The sequence below is a fragment of the Xenopus tropicalis genome, chromosome 3, assembly GCF_000004195.4.
Source record: "Xenopus tropicalis strain Nigerian chromosome 3, UCB_Xtro_10.0, whole genome shotgun sequence".
Lineage (NCBI taxonomy): Eukaryota > Metazoa > Chordata > Amphibia > Anura > Pipidae > Xenopus > Xenopus tropicalis.
In genome coordinates this window covers 4,660,529-4,684,677 of record NC_030679.2, presented here as the reverse complement: position 1 = coordinate 4,684,677, position 24,149 = coordinate 4,660,529, and the positions used below count along the sequence as shown (strand labels likewise).

The 24,149-nt window shown below is 45.8% G+C and overlaps 1 protein-coding gene across 6 annotated transcripts in view; it reads right to left on the bottom strand.

Annotated features, from left to right (window-relative positions):
- Window positions 1–24,149, bottom strand: part of scube1 (signal peptide, CUB domain, EGF-like 1) — a 147,579-nt gene that overhangs the window by 39,818 nt on the left and 83,612 nt on the right. Inside the window, exons 7-10 of one of the 6 annotated variants that reach the window (XM_031898495.1) lie at window positions 19,410–19,499; window positions 8,358–8,396; window positions 2,197–2,247; window positions 1,270–1,386 (exon numbers count right to left, since the gene is read on the bottom strand). In XM_031898495.1, the coding sequence (XP_031754355.1) occupies window positions 1,270–1,386; window positions 2,197–2,247; window positions 8,358–8,396; window positions 19,410–19,499 (297 nt within the window). The remainder of the gene's footprint in view (window positions 1–1,269; window positions 1,387–2,196; window positions 2,248–8,357; window positions 8,397–19,409; window positions 19,500–24,149) is intronic. The other 5 variants (XM_031898496.1, XM_031898498.1, XM_031898497.1 and 2 more) reach the window with 5 other exon arrangements.

The window sequence follows — 24,149 nt, the reverse complement described above, 5'->3', positions numbered from 1 at the left end:
TGGTTGTTAGGGTCCTAATTACCTTAGCGACCAGGGAGTGGTTTGATTGAGAGACTGGTATATGAGGAGATGGGCTGAATAGGAAAATAAGTAATAAAAAGTAACAGTAACAATAAAACTGGAGCCTCACAGAGCAATAGGTTTTGGCTGAAGGGGTATATAATAATGAAATAATAAGGGCCAATTGAAAAGTTGCTTAGAATAGGCCATTCTATAACATAGTAAAAGTTAGGTGAACTGCCCCTTTAAATGTAACACGAATTCTGTAGGTCCAACAAGTCCCTCCATTACTATATATATATATATTGGAATTTTTTCAATAAAAACACTTTTTCTTTTGTATCAAGTCCCTGTGAGTGCGGCACTCTTTCTATTATATATATATATCCCTACCCCCCAATCCTTCCTATATACCCCTACTACATCCATATATACCCCTTTATTACTGCTCCCAACCTTCACATCCATTTAAATATCCCACCTCTTTGGCACAGAATTTATGTTAAAGGGGGGAAGGATATGGTGAATATGGAGGGTACCACATGTATTCTGTACAATGGCTCCAACTAGGCCCGGACTGGCAGTCTGTTGTAAGATGCCATAGACAGTGGGGGTCATTTATAAACAATGGGAAAATTTGCACCTGGGCAGTAACTCATGGCAACCAATCAGATGACTGCTTTCAGCATTCAGCCTGCAGCTGGCTGGAAAAATCTCACCACTGATTGGTTGCTATGGGTTTCTGCCCAGGTGCAACTTTGCCTAGTGTTTATAAATGTGCCCCAGTTACTATTTACTGGGCCTGTGGGAGGGCTGTTTGGGTTTTTGTGGACCTAAAGTGCCAGGGCCTATTTTGAATCCCAGTCCGGACTTGGCTCCAGTAACATGTCCCTCTAGCTCCTCTACCCAATTCCTCGTGTGCCTAATATCTCTGTACATATCCCCACCCCAGTCCATAGCTCTCGAGAGAACCCAAGAGAATATCCTATCTGAACTGGCATTCAGTGTCCCCAGTCAACCATTAATCAGAAGCCCAAAGGTGCAACATTTGGAAACCTCTGCATTAAAGGGGTGTTTCTGTGATTGGAACCCTGATATGGGCGGTACTACTGAAAGGCTGACCAATAGCCAATCACAGCAAATGTTACAATATCAATGCAAAAGATACAAAAGAACTTTCTATAGGAGACATATCAAAGGGCTATTCCCCATACCCTGGTATGAAACTCAGGGAGGGGGCAAATATTGCACGATAAAGGAAAAGCTAACCTTTGCACGTTTTCCCATCCGGCTGCAGAGTAAATCCCACCGGGCAGCTGCAGCGGACTCCAGTCGCCGTATCTTTGCAAGTGCGGTCGCAGCCTCCGTTATTGACGGCACACGTTTCTGGGGAATGTAAAACAAAGGGTGAGAAGTCTTGGCGCAATGGGGGGGGGGGCAATTGGGAATGGCGGACGCAGACAAAGAAGCGTAAAAGCACACAGTAGTGCAGAGCAGTCACACAGGGATGGCAGGCTGGAGGGATCAGTTCCATATCTTTATATCCAACACAGAGACTTCACAATGGAGCGACACAATAATTCATCTCACCCAACACTCACATTTCTGCCTTCGTTTATTTATCTAAATCTGCTCCAATTCTAACCTCCAGGGCCCTATAATGACCTCTCCCTTTCCCTCTTGTCATCCTCCCAACCTCACCTAGAACATTCCAAATTCCAACACCCAGTCTCTGGAATCCCTCGGCTGAAACCAACACATTCTTTCGGGATCTGCTTCAGAACATTCTCCCAGCGCACAGACTCCCAGGTAGAGTTCCCCGAGACCAAGCAAAACTGCATTCATAGCCAGGGTTGGACTGGGCCACTGGGGCCCCCGGGAAAAAACCTGGTGGGCCCAATACCGATTCCCACCGGGCACTCCCCTGAGCCGCCGGTCCCCCTCCAGAAGGTAAGGGGAGTCGGACAGGTGGTGGGGGCCCCTGCGGAGGGTGTGAAGACCATGGCGAGGGCCCCTGAGGCCGCAGCCCTGGTGGGCCCTGCACCCCCCAGTCCGACCATGTTCATTGCCAAAATATGCAGTGAAAAGAGGCCACTTGTGCCGGGCCGCTATTTCCCCCCATGTATTCAGCCATCACTACAGGCAGCAAAGACAGAAGGGCGGCAGCCATAGGAAGAGGTTCTCCGTGTATCTTACCGGTGCACTGGGTGTGCCTGGGTCCATAGCAGAGGTGAAAGGGGCGCGTGTCTATAGCATGAAGCCAAAAAGAACGACAGAGAAAATATCTTTTGGAAAAAAATTTGGTGTTGGCGGCAGAAATGAATAACGCTAAATAAATCATAGACACGACATAGATCTGTGAGCTGATTGGGTCTCATTCTGGCACAACACCCGCAGGTCCAGTTTGGCACAGCCCAGCCACAAGACCGGATCATTGGGAGAACATAAGGCAAGCCAATGACCACTTATATAGGCCACTAGAGATTATATATGGCATTCATCTTTTCTCCCGTCCCTTTGGAATACTTGGTTGTATTTACATCCATAAAGGGACCTACTTTCTAAGCTTCTCGGCTAAAACACATATAGAGACAGTTCAGTAAATGATCAGCATTGCCTATTTTAGTAGCAGACAAGTAGCTGCTACTAGTAGCTACGTGTGTCTATATCCTTAAGGTGGCCATACACAGTAAGAAGTGATATGCCAACTTAGATGGGCGATATCAGGCTATTGGCCCTAGGGCCAAACGATCAAATTAAACTGGCGGGCATAGGCGCCGTTGGACCAAGGACGGTCAGTGAGGTCCCCAACCCTCCAGAAAATCAAACCTGCCCGATTGAGATCTGACCAATTTTAAGTCAGGTGTTGGTCGGGTAGGGCCGTCGGGGGTCCCCATACCAGGGCAGAGTGGCTGCCCAATGGGTCTGAACGACCCGAAACAGCAACTGCAATCTGCCCATTTATGGCCACCTTTAGAGTCAATAGCTTACTGGCCAAGGTATGAGGCCCACTGATGGGCCTGTCTGACCAGTATCTGGCCAGGTTGAAGAATCCTTTGTAGGCCTGATTGTATGATCCCATTATCGGCCCATATCAGATTGATATTGCTGTGTGTGTGGGTGGCCAAATCTGGCCCAGATACGCTGTGACCTCTCCAGTTTATGTGGTAGTATATGGGTAGCTTTAGGCCCACACAGATAGATGCTGGGACTAAAGGGAAAGTAAGGAGTTATAGGATTTGAGAAATTTGTGATTGGGTGGGAATACTGATGCTGTTGGGGTGCTCAATATCACGGTGTTGCCTGGAGGAATGCATTATACCTGCCTCAGCCATTTGGCTGAGCATACTGGGAATTGTAGTTGCTTTTCCACTAGGAAGCTGGTTTGAGGATTCTGTCAGATGACAGGCACTCTTTAAATACTGAAAATTCAGTGTGTTCATGTACCGTGTTGGCAGTGTGTCGGCCAGTGCGCGGGTGATGAGCCTTACTAGCCTTAATGGCTTCCTGTGCTTCCAGTTATTATTAGCCCAAATGAGCAGAACAAAAGAAAAAGGCCGTCCTTTCCCTTTTTTGCTATAAAATGGCCTGTCCTGTGGTATCAAATAATCATGATTTATACAGCCTAATTGTTCCTAATTAGCCCAAATATTTTTATTCCAAATAGAAATATTAAGAGATGAGTACAGATATTCCCCTGTACTAAACACAGTTCAGCAGGAACAGCCCCCTAAGTTTGCTCATAGCCTGTACAGAGAGATACCATAAAACTATGGCACATAGGGATTCCCCTGTACTAAGCACAATTCAGCAGGAACAGCCCCCTAAGTTTGCGTATAACCTGTACAGAGAGATACCATAAAACTATGGCACTAGGGATTACCCTGTACTAAGCACAATTCAGCAGGAACAGCCCCCTAGGTTTGCTCATAGCCTGTACAGAGAGATACCATAAAACTATGGCACATAGGGATTCCCCTGTACTAAGCACAATTCAGCAGGAACAGACCCCTAAGTTTGCTTATAACCTGTACAGAGAGATACCATAAAACTATGGCAGCATAGGGATTACCCTGTACTAAGCATAATTCAGCAGGAACAGCCCCCTAAGTTTGCCCATAGCCTGTACAGAGAGATTCCATAAACCAATGGCACTAGGGATTCCCCTGTACTAAGCACAATTCAGCAGGAACAGCCCCCTAAGTTTGCCCATAGCCTGTACAGAGAGATACCATAAAACTATGGCACATAGGGATTCCCCTGTACTAAGCACAATTCAGCAGGAACAGCCCCCTAAGTTTGCTCATAGCCTGTACAGAGAGATACCATAAAACTAAGGCAGCATCTGGACCCCCTTGTACTAAGCACAATTCAGCAGGAACAGTCCCCTAATTTGCTCATAGCCTGAACAGAGAGATACCAAAAATTTATGGCAGCATAGAGATTCCCCTGTACTAAGCACAATTCAGCAGGAACAGCCCCCTAAGTTTGCTCATAGCCTATACAGAGAGATACCATAAAACTATGGCACATAGGGATTCCCCTGTACTAAGCACAATTCAGCAGGAACAGCCCCCTAAGATTTATCATAGCATGTATAGAGAGAGAGAGAGTATTTAAGGAGGTAGCAGAATCATACAGAAATCACTGTATCAGCAAATCAACATAACTCTCAATAGTGCTGATATAGGCAGAACAGAAGTAGCTCACAAAATGGTGGGGTTTTGACAATGTGGCTGGGATTTCAGGAAAGCCTGGGATGTGTTTGGGCGTAACGGGTCATAGTCAGGCAGATGGCCGGGGTGGAATTTATTGCTCTACTTCCTAAACTTCAAATGGTGAAATAAGTGTGTTTCAGTTTGCAAATACAAAGGCTTATTCTCTAAAATAAACCGTGGTACCACAGTACAATTTAAGGGTATAGCTTATTGTGTGCCCAGAACATTCCTCCTCTGTATATTTATATTTATACATATGGGTAGGGGGTGCCATAGTGTTTCCCTTAGACAGTACAGTATGGGGGTACAGCTTATTGTGTGCCCAGAACATTCCTCCTCTGTATATTTATATTTATACATATGGGTAGGGGGTGCCATAGTGTTTCCCTTAGACAGTACAGTATGGGGGTACAGCTTATTGTGTGCCCAGAACATTCCCTCTCTGTATATTTGTATTTATACATATGGGTAGGAGGTGCCATAGTGTTTCCCTTAGACAGTACAGTATGGGGGTACAGCTTATTGTGTGCCCAGAACATTCCCTCTCTGTATATTTGTATTTATACATATGGGTAAGAGGTGCCATAGTGTTTCCCTTAGACAGTACAGTATGGGGGTACAGCTTATTGTGTGCCCAGAACATTCCCTCTCTGTATATGTGTATTTATACATATGGGTAGGGGGTACCATAGTGTTTCCCTTAGACAGTACAGTATGGGGGTACAGCTTATTATGTGCCCAGAACATTCCCTCTCTGTATATTTGTATTTATACATATGGGTAGGAGGTGCCATAGTGTTTCCCTTAGATAGTACAGTATGGGGGTAAAGCTTATTGTGTGCCCAGAACATTCTTTTTCTGTATATTTGTATTTATACATACGGGTAGGAGCTGCCACAGTGTTTTTGTTAGACAGTACAATATGGGGGTACAGCTTATTGTGTGCCTAGAACATTCCTTCTTTATAAATTTGTATTTATACATATGGGTAGGGGGTGCCATAGTGTTTCCCTTAGACAGTACAGTATGGGGGTACAGCTTATTGTGTGCCCAGAGCATTCCTTCTCTGTATATTTGTATTTATACATATGGGTAGGGGGTGCCATAGTGTTTCCCTTAGACAGTACAGTATGGGGGTACAGCTTATTGTGTGCCCAGAACATTCCTTCACTGTATATTTGTATTTATACCTATGGGTAGGAGGTGCCATAGTGTTTCCCTTAGACAGTACAGTATGGGGGTACAGCTTATTGTGTGCCCAGAACATTCCTTCTCTGTATATTTGTATTTATACATATGGGTAGGGGGTGCCATAGTGTTTCCCTTAGACAGTACAGTATGAGTGTACAGCTTATTGTGCGCCCAGAACATTCCCTGCCAGAACAGGCCAGTTAGAGTAAGATTTGAGTGAATTTTATGTCATGGAAGCTAATGAGACTGGGAGCAAACACTTATTTGCAGTGCTGTAATTTTAACTGAATGGTTGGGGGGGGGGTCAGACCTAACTGTTGACCTTAAAGGTCACTTGAACTGCAAAATTCTGGAACCATTGCCCCATAACGGCTTCAGCCTGGCCTATTTTAGCCTCAATTTACTCAAATGGAATGAATAGTTTCCTGCCTTACACCCATGAACGGAACCTTTCTTAGGCTCTGGAACCTTTTGGGCAATTCTGTCAAAAGGGAACAATATGGCAATTCCTCTCATAGGAGTAAAAATACAAATATATGTGATGTGCGGGCCAGGCCAAAATGTACGGGGCCCGCGGTTTGACCTCTTTCTGACACCCTCCCCGGCCGCGAAATAACTGTTAGACACACACCTGCCCCGCCCCCTCCATAACGCCAGAGGTGGGTTGGGCATGGGTATATATTTATATATGGGTATATATTTATAAATAAATGTTAATAATAATAATAATAATATATAAATGGAGTATGGGTGGTGCAGGGCAGGCGGGAGGCCTCTGTAGGGTCTGTATTATATATACACAGGTTCCCCTATCCTTCATCTTTATTATATCTTCCCCATAGTTTTTTACTTCCAGTAGTCTAACTACATTCACTTGTGCAGGAAGGTAATAACACTGACAAATACAAAGAACGCCTTCCACGTCTAGATCAGAAACCCTCTCTAGAAAATAGGTGGGGGTCATCAACTCTTCTCACACCATGGGGCAGTAGGAGGGCAATGTGTTGCTAAATACCCAGCTCTTTATCTAGATTTAGTCAAGGAAAACTATACCCCCAGAATGAATACATAACTGACAAATAGTTTATATCATATTAAGTGACCTGTTAAAGAATCTCGCTTTTTTTACACCCTTTCCCTCGATCCACCATTTTGTGATGGGCTGTGTGTTCCCTTTAGAGATCACATGACCAGAAATAATGCAGCTCTAACTGTAACAGGAAGTAGTAGCAACAGATAGTTTATATCATATAAAGTGACTTATTAAAGAATCTCGCCAAACTGGAATATAAATATATATATATATATATATATATATCCATTTTGTGATGGGCTGTGTTCCCCCTCAGAGATCAGCTGACAAGAAATAATGCAGCTCTAATTGTAACAGGAAGTAGTGTGGGAGTAACAGATTGTTTATATCATATTAAGTGACCTATTAAAGAATCTCGCTAAATTGGAATATATATATCAGTAAATATTGCCCTTTTACATCCTTTCTCTTAAGCCGCCATTTTGTGATGGGCTGTGTGCTCCCTCAGAGATCAGCTGACAAGAAATAATGAAGCTCTAATTGTAACAGGAAGTAGTGTGGGAGTAACAGATTGTTTATATCATATAAAGGGACCTATTAAAGAATCTCGCTAAATTGGAATATATATATCAGTAAATATTGCCCTTTTACATCCTTTCTCTTAAGCCGCCATTTTGTGATGGGCTGTGTGCTCCCTCAGAGATCAGCTGACAGGAAATAATGCAGCTTTTACTGTAACAGGGAGTAGTTTGGGAGTAACAAATAGTTTATATCATATAAAGGGACCTATTAAAGAATCTGGCTAAATAGGAATATATATATCAGTAAATATCGCCCTTTTACACCCTTTCCCTTGAGCCGCCATTTTGTGATGGGCTGTGTGCCCCCTCAGAGATCACATGACCAGAAATAATGCAGCTCTAACTGTAACAGGAAGTAGTGCGGGAGCAACAGATTGTTTATATCATATAAAGTGACCAATTAATGAATCTCCCTAAATTGGAATATATATACAGGAAGTAGTGTGGGAGCAAAAGGCAGAACTCTACCCATTCATTGGCTGATGGGGCCTAGCATGTATGTGTGCCTTGGCTTGTTTGTGAATCCTAAGATCCCAGGGAGCGGCCCTTGGTACTTAAAATGGATTTAGATGATGCAGGATTTTACATACTGGTTTATGCAATCTATTTTTAGAGAGAACAACATTGTTTGGGGGGTATAGTTTTCCTTTAATGTTACCCTACAAGGCCCCCATTGGCTGCTCAAGCTCTACTACACTTAGCCGCTATAATGGAGCACATGCATTATGGGATATGGCCATAGTTACAGGGTTCCACGTGTAACAAAAAGTCAAAATATTGTAACAGTCAAAAAAAAAAAATAAAAATCAAATTGAGATAAGCAAATGGGTTTACCGGTTTGGGTGGTCATCTCAGCTGAACCAGACGATGACACTGGAATAGAAGATCGTAAACCAAAATAAGCTTGAAAGAGACAGATTCAGGGTGGGGGTGAGGGGGGGGGAGAGTTTAGAATATTCCCAAGTCTAATGGGAGCAAATAAGAAGTGTCTGCTTTGTATTTATGGGACACCATCACCTTTAACCATTTATTCATGTTGTACGTAAAATATACAGTTGCGTTTCATTGGCTAAAGAGTGTGCATCAGTTTTTATATTCCCCTTAGGTTTGCAGGTGAGTGGGTACAGTTCCCCATTCTCCCCATTAGTAGTGGAATGGCCCAGGTACAAGACCAAACAGTGCCATCTCATTAGGGCTTAATTAAGATGCCAGTCATGGAGGTGGTGAGCACAGAACAGCTTTGTCCCAAAAAAATGCCCTGACGTGTCCTACCATGGGGGCGGCTGAACCACCCCTTTATATTAAACCTTTGAGTTAATAGTAGTACGACGTAGAGAGTCATATTCTGAGATAATCTGCAATTGGTCTTCATTTTTTATGATTTGCAGTTTTTTAGTTATTTCATTTTCAGTTCAGGAGCTCTCCAGTTTCAGCTGTTGCTAGGGTCCAAGTTACTTTAGTAACCAGGGAGCGATTTGGATAAGAGACAGGTATATGAAAAGGGAAAGCCTGAATAGAAAAGAAAGTTACAAAAAGTAACAATAACAATAAAACTACAGCCTCACGAAGCAATCGTTTAATGGCTGCCGGGGTCAGTGACCCCCATTTAAAGAGCTGCTGGCCCCATACACTTTACTGACCTACCTTGTAATCAAACCCAAAATGATGATCAGTTGGAAATCTATAAATGTGTGACCCACTCTTCCTCTTGGCGTTGCCCAATCCCCACCCAACCAACTCACAGTGAGCCCCTTGGCCCATTCTGGGGCATCACATACAGCCCAATGGCCAATTCATTGCAAGGCTTCCCGTGCTATAACAAAGGTAAAGAGAGTACTGGATACATAAGGCCATATATTTTAGGTACACCATGTAAGAGTAATAAAGGTGATTGATGCCATTAAAGGGGAACTCAGCCAATTTACCACTGCTGCGGCCCGAGTCCTGTCTTGTCTCTGTTCAGTTATGGGAGGGACTGGGGTTAAATAAAGGAATATTTCACAGAACAAGCGCCAGTTTAATATTCATATCTGGCAAATCCATGTTTTCCAAATAACTTCCAATTGACCCATTAGCAGCTCTGGGTTATTGTTATTTACACTATTAGTGCGTTGTCACATGACGGGAGTCCGGTTGTTATGGAACAGTAGCTTTCCTTATACTTGGGTCTCACAGAAACCCCTGCTGTCATGTCAGGAGCAAACAATGATATACATAGGGCTTTATTGCTTGAGGGGGGCTCTTTTAGGGGGCAAGAAAAGTGGCGTATACAGGACATACAGAGGGACCCTGCCCAGACAGAGGGGATGGTGAGGGGCACATACAGAATGGGTACACACAGAGGGACCCTGCCCAGACAGAGGGGACGGTGAGGGGCACATACAGAATGGGGAGACACAGAGGGACCCTGCCCAGACAGAGGGGAAGGCGAGGGGCACATACAGAATGGGGAGACACAGAGGGACCCTGCCCAGACAGAGGGGAAGGTGAGGGGCACATACAGAATGGGGAGACACAGAGGGACCCTGCCCAGACAGAGGGGAAGGTGGGGGGCACATACAGAATGGGGAGACACAGAGGGACCCTGCCCAGACAGAGGGGAAGGTGAGGGGCACATACAGAATGGGGAAACACAGAGGGACCCTGCCCAGACAGAGGGGAAGGTGAGGGGCACATACAGAATGGGGAGACACAGAGGGACCCTGCCCAGACAGAGGGGAAGGTGAGGGGCACATACAGAATGGGGAAACACAGAGGGACCCTGCCCAGACAGAGGGGAAGGCGAGGGGCACATACAGAATGGGGAGACACAGAGGGACCCTGCCCAGACAGAGGGGAAGGTGGGGGGCACATACAGAATGGGGAGACACAGAGGGACCCTGCCCAGACAGAGGGGAAGGTGAGGGGCACATACAGAATGGGGAAACACAGAGGGACCCTGCCCAGACAGAGGGGAAGGCGAGGGGCACATACAGAATGGGGAGACACAGAGGGACCCTGCCCAGACAGAGGGGAAGGTGGGGGGCACATACAGAATGGGGAGACACAGAGGGACCCTGCCCAGACAGAGGGGAAGGTGAGGGGCACATACAGAATGGGGAAACACAGAGGGACCCTGCCCAGACAGAGGGGAAGGTGAGGGGCACATACAGAATGGGGAGACACAGAGGGACCCTGCCCAGACAGAGGGGAAGGTGAGGGGCACATACAGAATGGTGAGACACAGAGGGACCCTGCCCAGACAGAGGGGGGGGCACATACAGAATGGGGAGACACAGAGGGACCCTGCCCAGACAGAGGAGAAGGTGAGGGGCACATACAGAATGGGGAGACACAGAGGGACCCTGCCCAGACAGAGGGGAAGGTGAGGGGCACATACAGAATGGGGAGACACAGAGGGACCCTGCCCAGACAGAGGGGAAGGTGAGGGGCACATACAGAATGGGGAGACACAGAGGGACCCTGCCCAGACAGAGGGGAAGGTGGGGGGCACATACAGAATGGGGAGACACAGAGGGACCCTGCCCAGACAGAGGGGAAGGTGAGGGGCACATACAGAATGGGGAGACACAGAGGGACCCTGCCCAGACAGAGGGGAAGGTGAGGGGCACATATAGAATGGGGAGACACAGAGGGACCCTGCCCAGACATAAGGAATGGTTGACTATAGATGGACAGTGCCAATAGAGGGAAGAGGGACTGGCACTACAAACATACTCTGCCCAGAGAGGGCAATATAAATGCTCTGCAGGGAATGAGTAACATAAAGACAAGGAAAGGGGAGTGCTACATATAGAGTGAGTAACACCTGTAGGAAAGCACTTGATTTTCTGATACAGAAAGAATTAGGTACATTTACTTGTATTTATGTTCTTGTACCTTGGGGTTTTGGCTTTGGAAGAAAACCCCATTTTTATGGTCGGTGCGCGCCCCACCCAAACGCTTTTCTGTCTTTCTTTCACGTGCATTGAGCCCGTTTGTCGCTCGGAAAAACCAAGAGGGTGCCTCTTTACTCGGAGGGGTTCTTGGCCGGCTCTCCCGGACTGACCCAAAGTAGAGGGTTTAGCTAATCTCTCTGGCTATTCAGAGGCATTCTGTAGGACTAAACGCTATTGAATGGATATTGGCCTAGCAGAGATCAGAGAGGGGGGGGGAAAGGTTTACAGACCGAGCTTCGCTTTTGGCATTCACCAAATATCACATTTTAGCTCTACAACCCCGACCTGCCGGCTACGGGGGCCGCCCTGAGAATAAAGCGTTTTCAGCCCATCCCGCGCACAAACAATTAAACATTTCTCAAGAAGGAATATTCTATTTTCTGGCCGAGGTCCAATATAAATGAATAGACACAACAAGGATTTCCCCCCCCCCCCCCCCTTCTCCCTCCCATGTCACGGCTGGCTGCTTCTATAGGGTAAGGGTCAGCTCCTTAGCACAAATAGTCTGAAAGGGGCTGCGTTTTGTGTTCCTTTTCACAGGGATTTAGCACGCCAATTGAACAGAAATGTTGAACACCCTTCGGCCTACATGTGTAAATATTGTTCCCATGTAAAAAGCAAGTCGGCTGAATGCGGATCTCCCCGAAAAAACGTCTTCAAAAACCACAGTCACTTGGGGAAAAAAGGGGGGAAAAAAAAAGGAAAAAAAAAAAAGCTACTCTTGCCAAGTGTCCCAGGGTGCCAAGGTGGCGCCAGGCTGCTATGGCGCTAAGCCGACAAAGTGCCACTTATGTGCCACTGTAAAACACAGTTTGTGGGCAGGAAAACCCACTAATACTTGGCATTAACAATTATGTATATCAAATATCATTATAATGATAAAGTCTATACAGCAATGCTGGGTCCTGTACTGGGTACTGCCCAAGGAAAACACTATGGCACCTCCAACCCATATGTATAAATACTGTACAAATATACAGAGAAGGAATGTTCTGGGCACACAATAAGCTGTACCCCCATACTGTACTGTCTAAGGGAAACACTATGGCACCCCCTACCCATATGTATAAATACAAATATACAGAGAGGGAATGTTCTGGGCACACAATAAGCTGTACCCCCCATACTGTACTGTCTAAGGGAAACACTATGGCACCTCCTACCCATATGTATAAATACAAATATACAGAGAAGGAATGTTCTGGGCACACAATAAGCTGTACCCCCATACTGTACTGTCTAAGGGAAACACTATGGCACCTCCTACCCATATGTATAAATACAAATATACAGAGAGGGAATGTTCTGGGCACACAATAAGCTGTACCCCCATACTGTACTGTCTAAGGGAAACACTATGGCACCCCCTACCCATATGTATAAATACAAATATACAGAGAAGGAATGTTCTGGGCACACAATAAGCTGTACCCCCATACTGTACTGTCTAAGGGAAACACTATGGCACCCCCTACCCATATGTATAAATACAAATATACAGAGAGGGAATGTTCTGGGCACACAATAAGCTGTACCCCCCATACTGTACTGTCTAAGGGAAACACTATGGCACCCCCTACCCATATGTATAAATACAAATATACAGAGAAGGAATGTTCTGGGCACACAATAAGCTGTACCCCCATACTGTACTGTCTAAGGGAAACACTATGGCACCTCCTACCCATATGTATAAATACAAATATACAGAGAGGGAATGTTCTGGGCACACAATAAGCTGTACCCCCATACTGTACTGTCTAAGGGAAACACTATGGCACCCCCTACCCATATGTATAAATACAAATATACAGAGAAGGAATGTTCTGGGCACACAATAAGCTGTACCCCCATACTGTACTGTCTAATGGAAACACTATGGCACCCCTTACCCATATGTATAAATACAAATATACAGAGAAGGAATGTTCTGGGCACACAATAAGCTGTACCCCCATACTGTACTGTCTAAGGGAAACACTATGGCACCCCCTACCCATATGTATAAATACAAATATACAGAGAGGGAATGCTCTGGGCACACAATAAGCTATACCCCCATACTGTACTGTCTAAGGGAAACACTATGGCACCCCCTACCCAGATGTATAAATACAAATATACAGAGAAGGAATTTTCTGGGCACACAATAAGCTGTACCCCCATACTGTACTGTCTAAGGGAAACACTATGGCACCCCCTACCCAGATGTATAAATACAAATATACAGAGAAGGAATGTTCTGGGCACAGAATAAGCTGTACCCCCATACTGTACTGTCTAAGGGAAACACTATGGCACCTCCTACCCATATGTATAAATACAAATATACAGAGAAGGAATGTTCTGGGCACACAATAAGCTGTACCCCCATACTGTACTGTCTAAGGGAAACACTATGGCACCCCCTACCCATATGTATAAATACAAATATACAGAGAAGGAATGTTCTGGGCACACAATAAGCTGTACCCCCATACTGTACTGTCTAAGGGAAACACTATGGCACCCCCTACCCATATGTATAAATACAAATATACAGAGAAGGAATGTTCTGGGCACACAATAAGCTGTACCCCCATACTGTACTGTCTAAGGGAAACACTATGGCACCCCCTACCCATATGTATAAATACAAATATACAGAGAAGGAATGTTCTGGGCACACAATAAGCTGTACCCCCATACTATCCCTTTCAGAATCTTTGGTTTCATTTTCAATTGCCCCAAGCGAATGATGTCGGGGTACCCTACAGATGTGGTCAGGCCCTTTTTTTTTTTTTACATTTCATGAATCGGGCTTTCTCTGTACAGTTTATTTGAACATGCCTGCGCCGTCCTGCCAGGCTATACAAAACCTCCGCATTGAATCCTAATTGTGAGGACTTCAAAGCCCCGGCTGAAACAAATACATGTATGTGGGCCTTCTTTTAATCCTCCCCAGCGCTGGAGGGGACAGGAGCAAAGGGCTGAATACAGGGCAGGCCCCGTACTCGGGGGGTGAGGGAAGCGCAGAAGATGGGCTTTAATCCCTTTCAGAGTGGTCCCGACAATGGCAGTACATCAAAGCTGCCAAAACACATCATTTAGAAGTAGGCAAACACGGGCCCTTTATTTGTACCTGGATCCCCCAATGGGCCGGGTAATACCTCAGTCAACATCGTTTTCTTAATCTGTTTGTTTAGTGCCGAGGGCTGGGAGGCTAAACAGCCTGCGTGTATTTGATCTTGGGCATAAAAGGGTAAATCTGCCCCCGTTACATTATGTTCCGGGATGGGGGGGGGGGGGTGGAATCAATCAAGGCCTCCATGGAAAGTATGTGTCATATGAAAAATGACTGCGCACTGAAAGGTTCTGTATAAATAGAGGCACGAGAAGGACGGGGGGGGGGGGCACGTACGAGAAGCGATCGGACCCAGCGGTACCGCACCTGGAGCACCAATACAACTTAAATGGGGAATTTAGACATTCAGGGCAAATATATATATATTTTTTAAAAAGCCCAGACGGGAATTCTTAAGGCAAAAGGATATTTCCAATAACCGTAAATGAGCCATAGACTGCAGTGTGTAAATACATGTATGTCAGTAACGAGGGGCTAACCCGTGTCCGGATAGTTACTCATAGCAACCAGGCGAGAAGTTTAGGAATGGACGAGTATTGGAATTAATTCCAATACCTTACCCTATATAGTTTGCCATCAATTTAAAAATGTTAAAACTTAGGGGGCTGTTCCTGCTGAATTGTGCTTAGTACAGGGGAATCCCTATGTGCCATAGTTTTATGGTATCTCTCTGTACAGGCTATGGGCAAACTTAGGGGGCTGTTCCTGCTGAATTGTGCTTAGTACAGGGGAATCCCTATGTGCCATAGTTTTATGGTATCTCTCTGTACAGGCTATGAGCAAACTTAGGGGGCTGTTCCTGCTGAATTGTGCTTAGTACAGGGGAATCCCTATGTGCCATAGTTTTATGGTATCTCTCTGTACAGGCTATGAGCAAACTTAGGGGGCTGTTCCTGCTGAATTGTGCTTAGTACAGGGGAATCCCTATGTGCCATAGTCTTATGGTATCTCTCTGTACAGGCTATGAGCAAACTTAGCAGGCTGTTCCTGCTGAATTGTGCTTAGTACAGGGGAATCCCTATGTGCCATAGTTTTATGGTATCTCTCTGTACAGGCTATGAGCAAACTTAGGGGGCTGTTCCTGCTGAATTGTGCTTAGTACAGGGGAATCCCTATGTGCCATAGTTTTATGGTATCTCTCTGTACAGGCTATGAGCAAACTTAGGGGCTGTTCCTGCTGAATTGTGCTCAGTACAGGGGAATCCCTATGTGCCATAGTTTTATGGTATCTCTCTGTACAGGCTATGAGCAAACTTAGGGGGCTGTTCCTGCTGAATTGTGCTTAGTACAGGGGAATCCCTATGTGCCATAGTTTTATGGTATCTCTCTGTACAGGCTATGAGCAAACTTAGGGGGCTGTTCCTGCTGAATTGTGCTTAGTACAGGGGAATCCCTATGTGCCATAGTTTTATGGTATCTCTCTGTACAGGCTATGAGCAAACTTAGGGGGCTGTTCCTGCTGAATTGTGCTTAGTACAGGGGAATCCCTATGTGCCATAGTTTTATAGTATCTCTCTGTACAGGCTATGAGCAAACTTAGGGGGCTGTTCCTGCTTAATTGTCCTTAGTATCAACCCAAAGCCTCATTCCTACAATCAGCGACATGATTATAGAGGAAGCAGAACCCGTGGCCACGATTTTGAGGCCCAGAAAATAAATGTCAGTACAATTGTGCTGTTACTGCCAGTGGCGAATTTATCAACACTTGATAAATTTGTAACCAGTAACCCATGGCAACCAATCAGTGATTATCTGTTGTCCACTTTTTGTGGTATTAAAGATAAAGTCCATAACCAGCCCTGAAGCATCTGGAACACACAGCCCCACCCTTCTCCCCGGTATGATTTGTGCGCCAAATGCATCAACAACTGATGCCCCATCCGTATTCCAGCGGAGCAAACTCACCGGAGGGAATCGCTTGGATTCAGCATTATTATATACCAAGTCGTTATTTTCAGATACAATGTTGGTTCTGGATAAAGGACTGGGCCAGTCAATTGCCGTCCCGTGTGATGGTGGGATTAGAACCAGAGGGAGAGATTGATGTAAAGCAGGTTAGTACCGCAACTTCTGGTCTCCTAATGAATGTCTGGGATCTTCTAGGGTCAATCTGACACCCTTGGAAATAAGGATGGTCCAATGGGAATTGTACTATGCTGGGGCTGACTAAGACCTGAAGTCACTTTTAGATCCTCTGGTACTCTGTCCCAGTCTTATAATGTCTTGGATCTTCTAGGGTCAATCTGAGAACCTGACATCCTTGGAAATAAGGATGGTCCCATGGGAATTGTACTATGCTGAGGCTCACTAAGGCCTGAAGTCACTAGAAGATCCTCTGGTACTCTGTCCCAGTCTTATAATGTCTTGGATCTTCTAGGGTCAATCTGAGAACCTGATACCTTTAGAAATAAGGATGGTCCCATTGGAATTGTACTATGCTGGGAGATCTGATGCCACTAGGAGATCCTCTGGTACTCGGTTTGTACTGGTACTGGTATTGGTACTCGGTCTTACAATGTCTTGGATGTTCTAGGGTAAATCCAAGAACCTGACACCCTTGGAAATAAGGATGGCCTGATGGGAATTCTGCTTTGCTGGGGTTCACTACAACCTTGGGCCACTAGGAGATCCTCTGGAACTCTGTTTGTCCCAGTCTTCTGGGATCTTCTAGGGCCAATCTCAGAACCTGACACCCTTGGAAATAAGGATGGCCTGATGGGAATTCTGCTTTGCTGGGGTTCACTAAGACCTTGGGACACTAGGAGGTCCTCTGGTACTCTGTTTGTCCCAGTCTTCTGGGATCTTCTAGGGTCAACCTGAGAACCTCCCACTCTTGGAAAAAAGGATGGCACGATGGGATTTGTACTATGCTGGGAGACCTGATGCCACTAGAAGATCCTCTGGTACTCTGTCCCAGTCTTACAATGTCTTGGATCTTCTAGGGTCAATCTAAGAACCTGACACCCTTGGAAATAAGGATGGTCTGATGGGAATGCTACTATGCTGGGGTTCACTAAGACCTGAAGTCACTAGAAGATCCAATGGTACTCTGTCCCAGTCTTAAAATGTCTTGGACCTTCTAGGGTCAATCTAAGAACCTGACACCCTTGGAAATAAGGATGGCCCAATGGGAATTCTGCTTTGCTGGGGTTCACTAAGACCTTGGGCCACTAGGAGATCCTCTGTAATTCTGTTTGTCCCAGTCTTCTGGGATCTTCTAGGGTCAATCTGAGAACCTGACACCCTTGGAAATAAGGATGGCCTGATGGGAATTCTACTATGCTGGGAGACCTGATGCCACTAGAAGATCCTCTGATAATATGTTTTTCCCAGTGTGAGATCTTCTAGGGTCAATCTGAGAACCTGACACCCTTGGAAATAAGGATGGCCTGATGGGAATTCTGCTTTGCTGGGGTTCACTAAGACCTTGGGCCACTAGGAGATCCTCTGGAACTCTGTTTGTCCCAGTCTTCTGGGATCTTCTAGGGCCAATCTCAGAACCTCACACCCTTGGAAATAAGGATGGCCTGATGGGAATTCTGCTTTGCTGGGGTTCACTAAGACCTTGGGACACTAGGAGATCCTCTGGTACTCTGTTTGTCCCAGTCTTCTGGGATCTTCTAGGGTCAACCTGAGAACCTCACACCCTTGGAAATAAGGATGGCACGATGGGAATTGTACTATGCTGGGAGACCTGATGCCACTAGAAGATCCTCTGGTACTCTGTTTGTACCAGTCTTAAAAATGTCTTGGATCTTCTAGGGTCAATCAGACCATCGGCCACTAGGAGATCTTCTGGTACTCTGTTTGTACCAGTCTTCTGGGATCTTCTAAGGTCAATCTGAGGACCTGACACCCTTGGAAAAAAGGATGGCCTGATGGGAATTCTGCTTTGCTGGGATTCACTAAGACCTTGGACCACTAGGAGATCCTCTGGTACTCTGTTTGTCCCAGTCTTACAATGTCTTGGATCTTCTAGGGTCAATCAGACCTTGGGCCACTGGGAGATCCTCTGGTACTCAGTTTGTCCCAGTCTTCTGGGATCTTCTATGGTCAATCTGAGAACCTGACACCCTTGGAAATAAGGATGGACTGATGGGAATTCTACTATGCAGGGGCCACAAGGAGATCCTCTAGCACACTGGTTGTCCCAGTCTTACAGTGCCAACTGGAATCTCCTAGGGTCCATTCTAAGCAATTAAATATACTGTAGGTAGTATTTGTTGAAATAACGATGAGCTGATGGGAATTCTCCTATGCTAAGGACTAGGGCCTGGACCCATGAGATACTATCAGATGTAAAAAAGAGTTGGGCAGCAACACGAGTATGAAAAGGGTTCCCGGGGTGCCAAATGAGGGCAGTGATTGGTGGTAGCCCAATGGGTCAATGAGGCTCTGTTTGGCAGGCCAGTTCTCTCGTTCCAGCAGTCACCTACCCAACTACCCAACTACACAGCTGACATTTTAGTTTAGAAAGAAGCAAAATAGTAAATAATATAAGTAAAACATATCCAATTGCAAAGTTGTTTCTCTTTATCTACCAAAAACGGACTTTTATGATGGATCTTCCCTACTAACGCCTGATTGGTTTGACCGCAAGCCTCCGCCACCAATCCCGTAACCATGCACAACAGCGAGAGCGCCACAAAGGCCGCCGGATCCATTCACCGTGAGTGAAAGTGAGCGCTCTGTGGAGCAATACATGGAACTGATTTCTCAGCGGAAAAGGGACACTCAGAACAGATACAGAGAGACAGCCTCGCACTTTCGCTCGCACTCACACTTGCTTGCACGACAAGGGAAAAGTGGAAGAAAATGTTTTACCCATAAGGAGTCTCCGTTTCACCCGTTTGTCCACATCAGCTACTGACGTGGCATTGTACTCAGAAATCTCAATTGCAGCCTCATCTTTCTCTAAAACACAAGTAAGGGACAAACATGGAGCAGTCGGTTAATCACAAGCCCAAATTTCTACTGCCTACGAGCGCTCTCTTTTTTTTTATTCTGGCAATGCATAACCAAAGCCACGAGCAAGCTGTGAAAGCATTAAATCCCCGACTGAGAGAGTGTTAATCCCACCCCCCCCACCCCCATAAAAGCCCAGAGATGAAATTATTAGCGGCCGGGGGGGTAGTAACGGGTGAACTTCTACGCTAAGGAATTAATCTATTAATACACACAAGGCGTTGAATGACAGAGCAACAAAACAGAAGACACTTGAAGGGTGGGGAGTTGGGTCATGAGAAGACACCAGAGCAGGTTGGCGACCAGAAGTAGGAACTTATAGTGAGTGTTAGCAGCCTTGAGTCCGGTGATGGATGGAATGACACGGGTACCGAATGATGGATGGAACAGAGGAACGTGGAGAGGACCCACACAGCATGCACAATCACATACAAGAACATAGAGAGAGAGAAGAGACGAGAATTTGGGCAGTGCTGGTTGCCTGCTTGTCTATGGAACACATTAACAACTAGACATCGCAAATATACATTCTAATATCTGATCAACATGCAGTGAAGCAAGAAAAAGTGCAGCAGGATGGAAAAATAACGGGTGAGTTTGCCATAATTCACTTACACTTTGTATCTCTACACGTTCATACGGTGTTAGAAGAAGAAGAAGAAGGAGAAGGAGGAGAAGAAGAGGAGGAGGAGGCACTCTACTGTATCTCAGTGGGGTTAGAAATACATGGAGACAAATGGATGGCGTTGGGTGAGGCGTTAGGCGTTAGGGTTCCAGAACCAAGGGAGGTATTAAGTATAATGGTTTTAGTCAAGGAAATGGGTCAAGAAATGGGTCGGAGACCAATGGCATCGATGTACTACCCCTTGGGTGAGTGGAGGCGGAGGGGTTAGGGAAGATGCAGAACATGCAGCAAATCAAAAAAGGAAGCAATGAGTGGACAGACAGGTGGATTAGACAATAGCTAGGAGGTGTTTAGCGTTGGGGGGAAGAGCAGTCACTGGGATGGTGCTGGGTAGGCACCACGCGAGCCAGGCGGGGGGGGGGGGGGGCTCGGGGCAGGAAGGCTGGGACCCTCTCTGGCAGCACTACATGGTTGAATGGTAACAGGACATTGGACAAGTTCTAGATGAGATCAGGCTGCAAACGAGGCTCTTTTTGAGATTTGTTTAGAATGACTTTGGTTCTAGATCAAAGGTATTTTTTTTGTTTGTTTTTGTTTTTTTTGGAAGTTATCCGGTTTTTTGTTTTTTTTTTCAGACAAGACAGGCAATCAGGGACCATCACCAGAAAGCAGTGGTAAATCAGAATGAAATAGTTAAAAACATTAAATCACAGAAAGACTTTTTTTTTTTGGTCTAATTAAAAAAATATTTAAGGGTGGGGGTGGGAGGAAAAAAACTAAACAGGGGGGGGCAGGAAGAATCGACACAGGCATCAATGTGACATACAGTAAGAGACTACACATGGAATAACATCTTAAACACAATGGAATAACAGCATTCTGTGATACATTACTGCAATAATAAACATGTCAGGGGGGAGATAGAAGGGATCAGTTAGTGGGAATCTTGCTATAAACACCGCCATCGCTTTGCCCACTCCGACCATTAGCAGGAAAAAGGGTTTCCACGGAACTAAATCAAGACAGACACAGAGAGTGTTTGCTTTAGGCGTCTCTGAGAGCGGGCGAGAGGGTCCTATGCGCGGCCCCCACAAGATAAAAAGCACTTTTGGTAGGTACATATACCTATGTATCCGACCACGATAAGTGGTGGCAGAGTGGGGACATACAATATATCGATGACGTTCCTACCACCCCTATACAGACAATGTACTGTGGCCCTGCACCGGTACAGCTGGGGTGTTTGCTACAGAAACCCTACTATAGTTTATATAAATACCCCGCTGTGTAGCCCCGGGGGCAGCCATTCCTGCACCGGTACAGCTGGGGTGTTTGCTACAGAAACCCTACTATAGTTTATATAAATACCCCGCTGTGTAGCCCCGGGGGCAGCCATTCCTGCACTGGTACAGCTGGGGTGTTTGCTACAGAAACCCTACTATAGTTTATATAAATACCCCGCTGTGTAGCCCCGGGGGCAGCCATTCCTGCACTGGTACAGCTGGGGTGTTTGCTACAGAAACCCTACTATAGTTTATATAAATACCCCGCTGTGTAGCCCCGGGGGCAGCCATTCCTGCACTGGTACAGCTGGGGTGTTTGCTACAGAAACCCTACTATAGTTTATATAAATACCCCGCTGTGTAGCCCCGGGGGCAGCCATTCCTGCACTGGTACAGCTGGGGTGTTTGCTACAGAAACCCTACTATAGTTTATATAAATACCCCGCTGTGTAGCCCCGGGGGCAGCCATTCCTGCACTGGTACAGCTGGGGTGTTTGCTACAGAAACCCTACTATAGTTTATATAAATACCCCGCTGTGTAGCCCCGGGGGGCAGCCATTCCTGCACCGGTACAGCTGGGGTGTTTGCTACAGAAACCCTACTATAGTTTATATAAATACCCTACCCATGGGGGCAGCCATTCAAAGGAGAAAAGTCACAGGTTACATAGTAGATAACAGATAAAACACCATTGTATTCTACAGAGGTTATCTATGTAACCTGTGCCTTTTCTCCTTTTTTACACAGCAGCTTGTTTATATAACCTATAGTAGGGCAGGGCAACAGTACATTATATGTCAATTACTTGAAAAAAATCTTTCATTTTTTTGGTGTTACTGTTCCTTTAAGACAGAAAGTCATCTTGAGGCCCATTTAAGAAGAAGGGTTAAAATGAGCGTAACCGGCTCAAGTCTGCTAATGAGACGGATCCCCGGGGGGGAAATCCAATAAGATGATTGTACAATATCCGACATCTAATTACCGTCCATCCTGGAACGTGCACAGTAGTGTCGTCGTCTCAGCTAATCAGAGATTATACGTTCCAGCCCGGGTCAAATATCCTTATTAAATGCGTATGGATAATTAGCTAGCGGGCGGGGGGCTTGGAATAAACCAACATACCAGCTCCTCACTCAACCGAACAGACCCTAATGAGTTAAACCGGTTCCCTTATATAGAAATCAGTTGGCACAGAGGCTGCCTCTTCAAAATGGCGCCACTGAGGCCTAGGGTTTATTATGGAGCATTATACTCAGATATCTGGAATGATGTCGACATTATTTGTCCGTAGAAGTCAGGTGCCTTCCATTTTAGCCAATCAGATTATAACAGGAAGTTATGCCCCCCCCCGGGACCCCTTGTGAGGTTAGGGTTATACTATATAGTCTTCCGGTGGCTGTAGAACCTGGGGTGAGGCCATTGGGCAATAGAGATTATTCGGACCAACCTGGTGTCCTTGTGTGGTGCCACCATAAGCAACATATGAAGCCTCGGAATGTTTGGAACATTCCTGCTGGACTCTCCTTCATGAGGTTGGCCAATGGGCAGTATTTGAGCAATAGAGATTATTCGGACCAACCTGGCGTCCTTGTGTGGTGCCACCATAAGCAACATATGAAGCCTCGGAATGTTTGGAACATTCCTGCTGGACTCTCCTTCATGTTGTTGGCCATTGGGCAGTAGTTGGGCAATAGAGATCATTCGGACCAACCTGGCGTCCTTGTGTGGTGCTACCATAAGCAACATATGAAGCCTTGGAATGTTTAGAACATTCCTGCTGGACTCTCCTTCATGAGGTTAGCCATTGGGCAGTATTTGGGCAATAGAGATTATTCAGACCAACCTGGTGTCCTTGTGTGGTGCTACCATAAGCAACATATGAAGCCTTGGAATGTTTAGAACATTCCTGCTGGACTCTCCTTCATGAGGTTAGCCATTGGGCAGTATTTGGGCAATAGAGATTATTCAGACCAACCTGGCGTCCTTGTGTGGTGCTACCATAAGCAACATATGAAGCCTTGGAATGTTTAGAACATTCCTGCTGGACTCTCCTTCATGAGGTTAGCCATTGGGCAGTATTTGGGCAATAGAGATTATTCAGACCAACCTGGTGTCCTTGTGTGGTGCTACCATAAGCAACATATGAAGCCTCGGAACGTTTAGAACATTCCTGCTGAACTCTCCTTCATGTTGTTGGCCATTGGGCAGTAGTTGGGCAATAGAGATCATTCGGACCAACCTGGCGTCCTTGTGTGGTGCTACCATAAGCAACATATGAAGCCTTGGAATGTTTAGAACATTCCTGCTGGACTCTCCTTCATGAGGTTAGCCATTGGGCAGTATTTGGGCAATAGAGATTATTCGGACCAACCTGGTGTCCTTGTGTGGTGCTACCATAAGCAACATATGAAGCCTCGGAACGTTTAGAACATTCCTGCTGAACTCTCCTTCATGAGGTTGGCCATTGGGCATGGGTAACACCATAATAACCAGTGGCTACCAGTACCAGACCTGGGCATAGCTAGCTTTAATTAGCCATTATATCAGGGCATTAGCTGGTGTCATCATAGACTACCGATTTAATCCCGTTTTTCGATATAATCTCGCCCGTACAGGAGAACAGGAACTCTATGTTTTCAGACCCTACGGACGCCATTATCCTTTTCAATGAATCAAAAGAAACCCAGACGG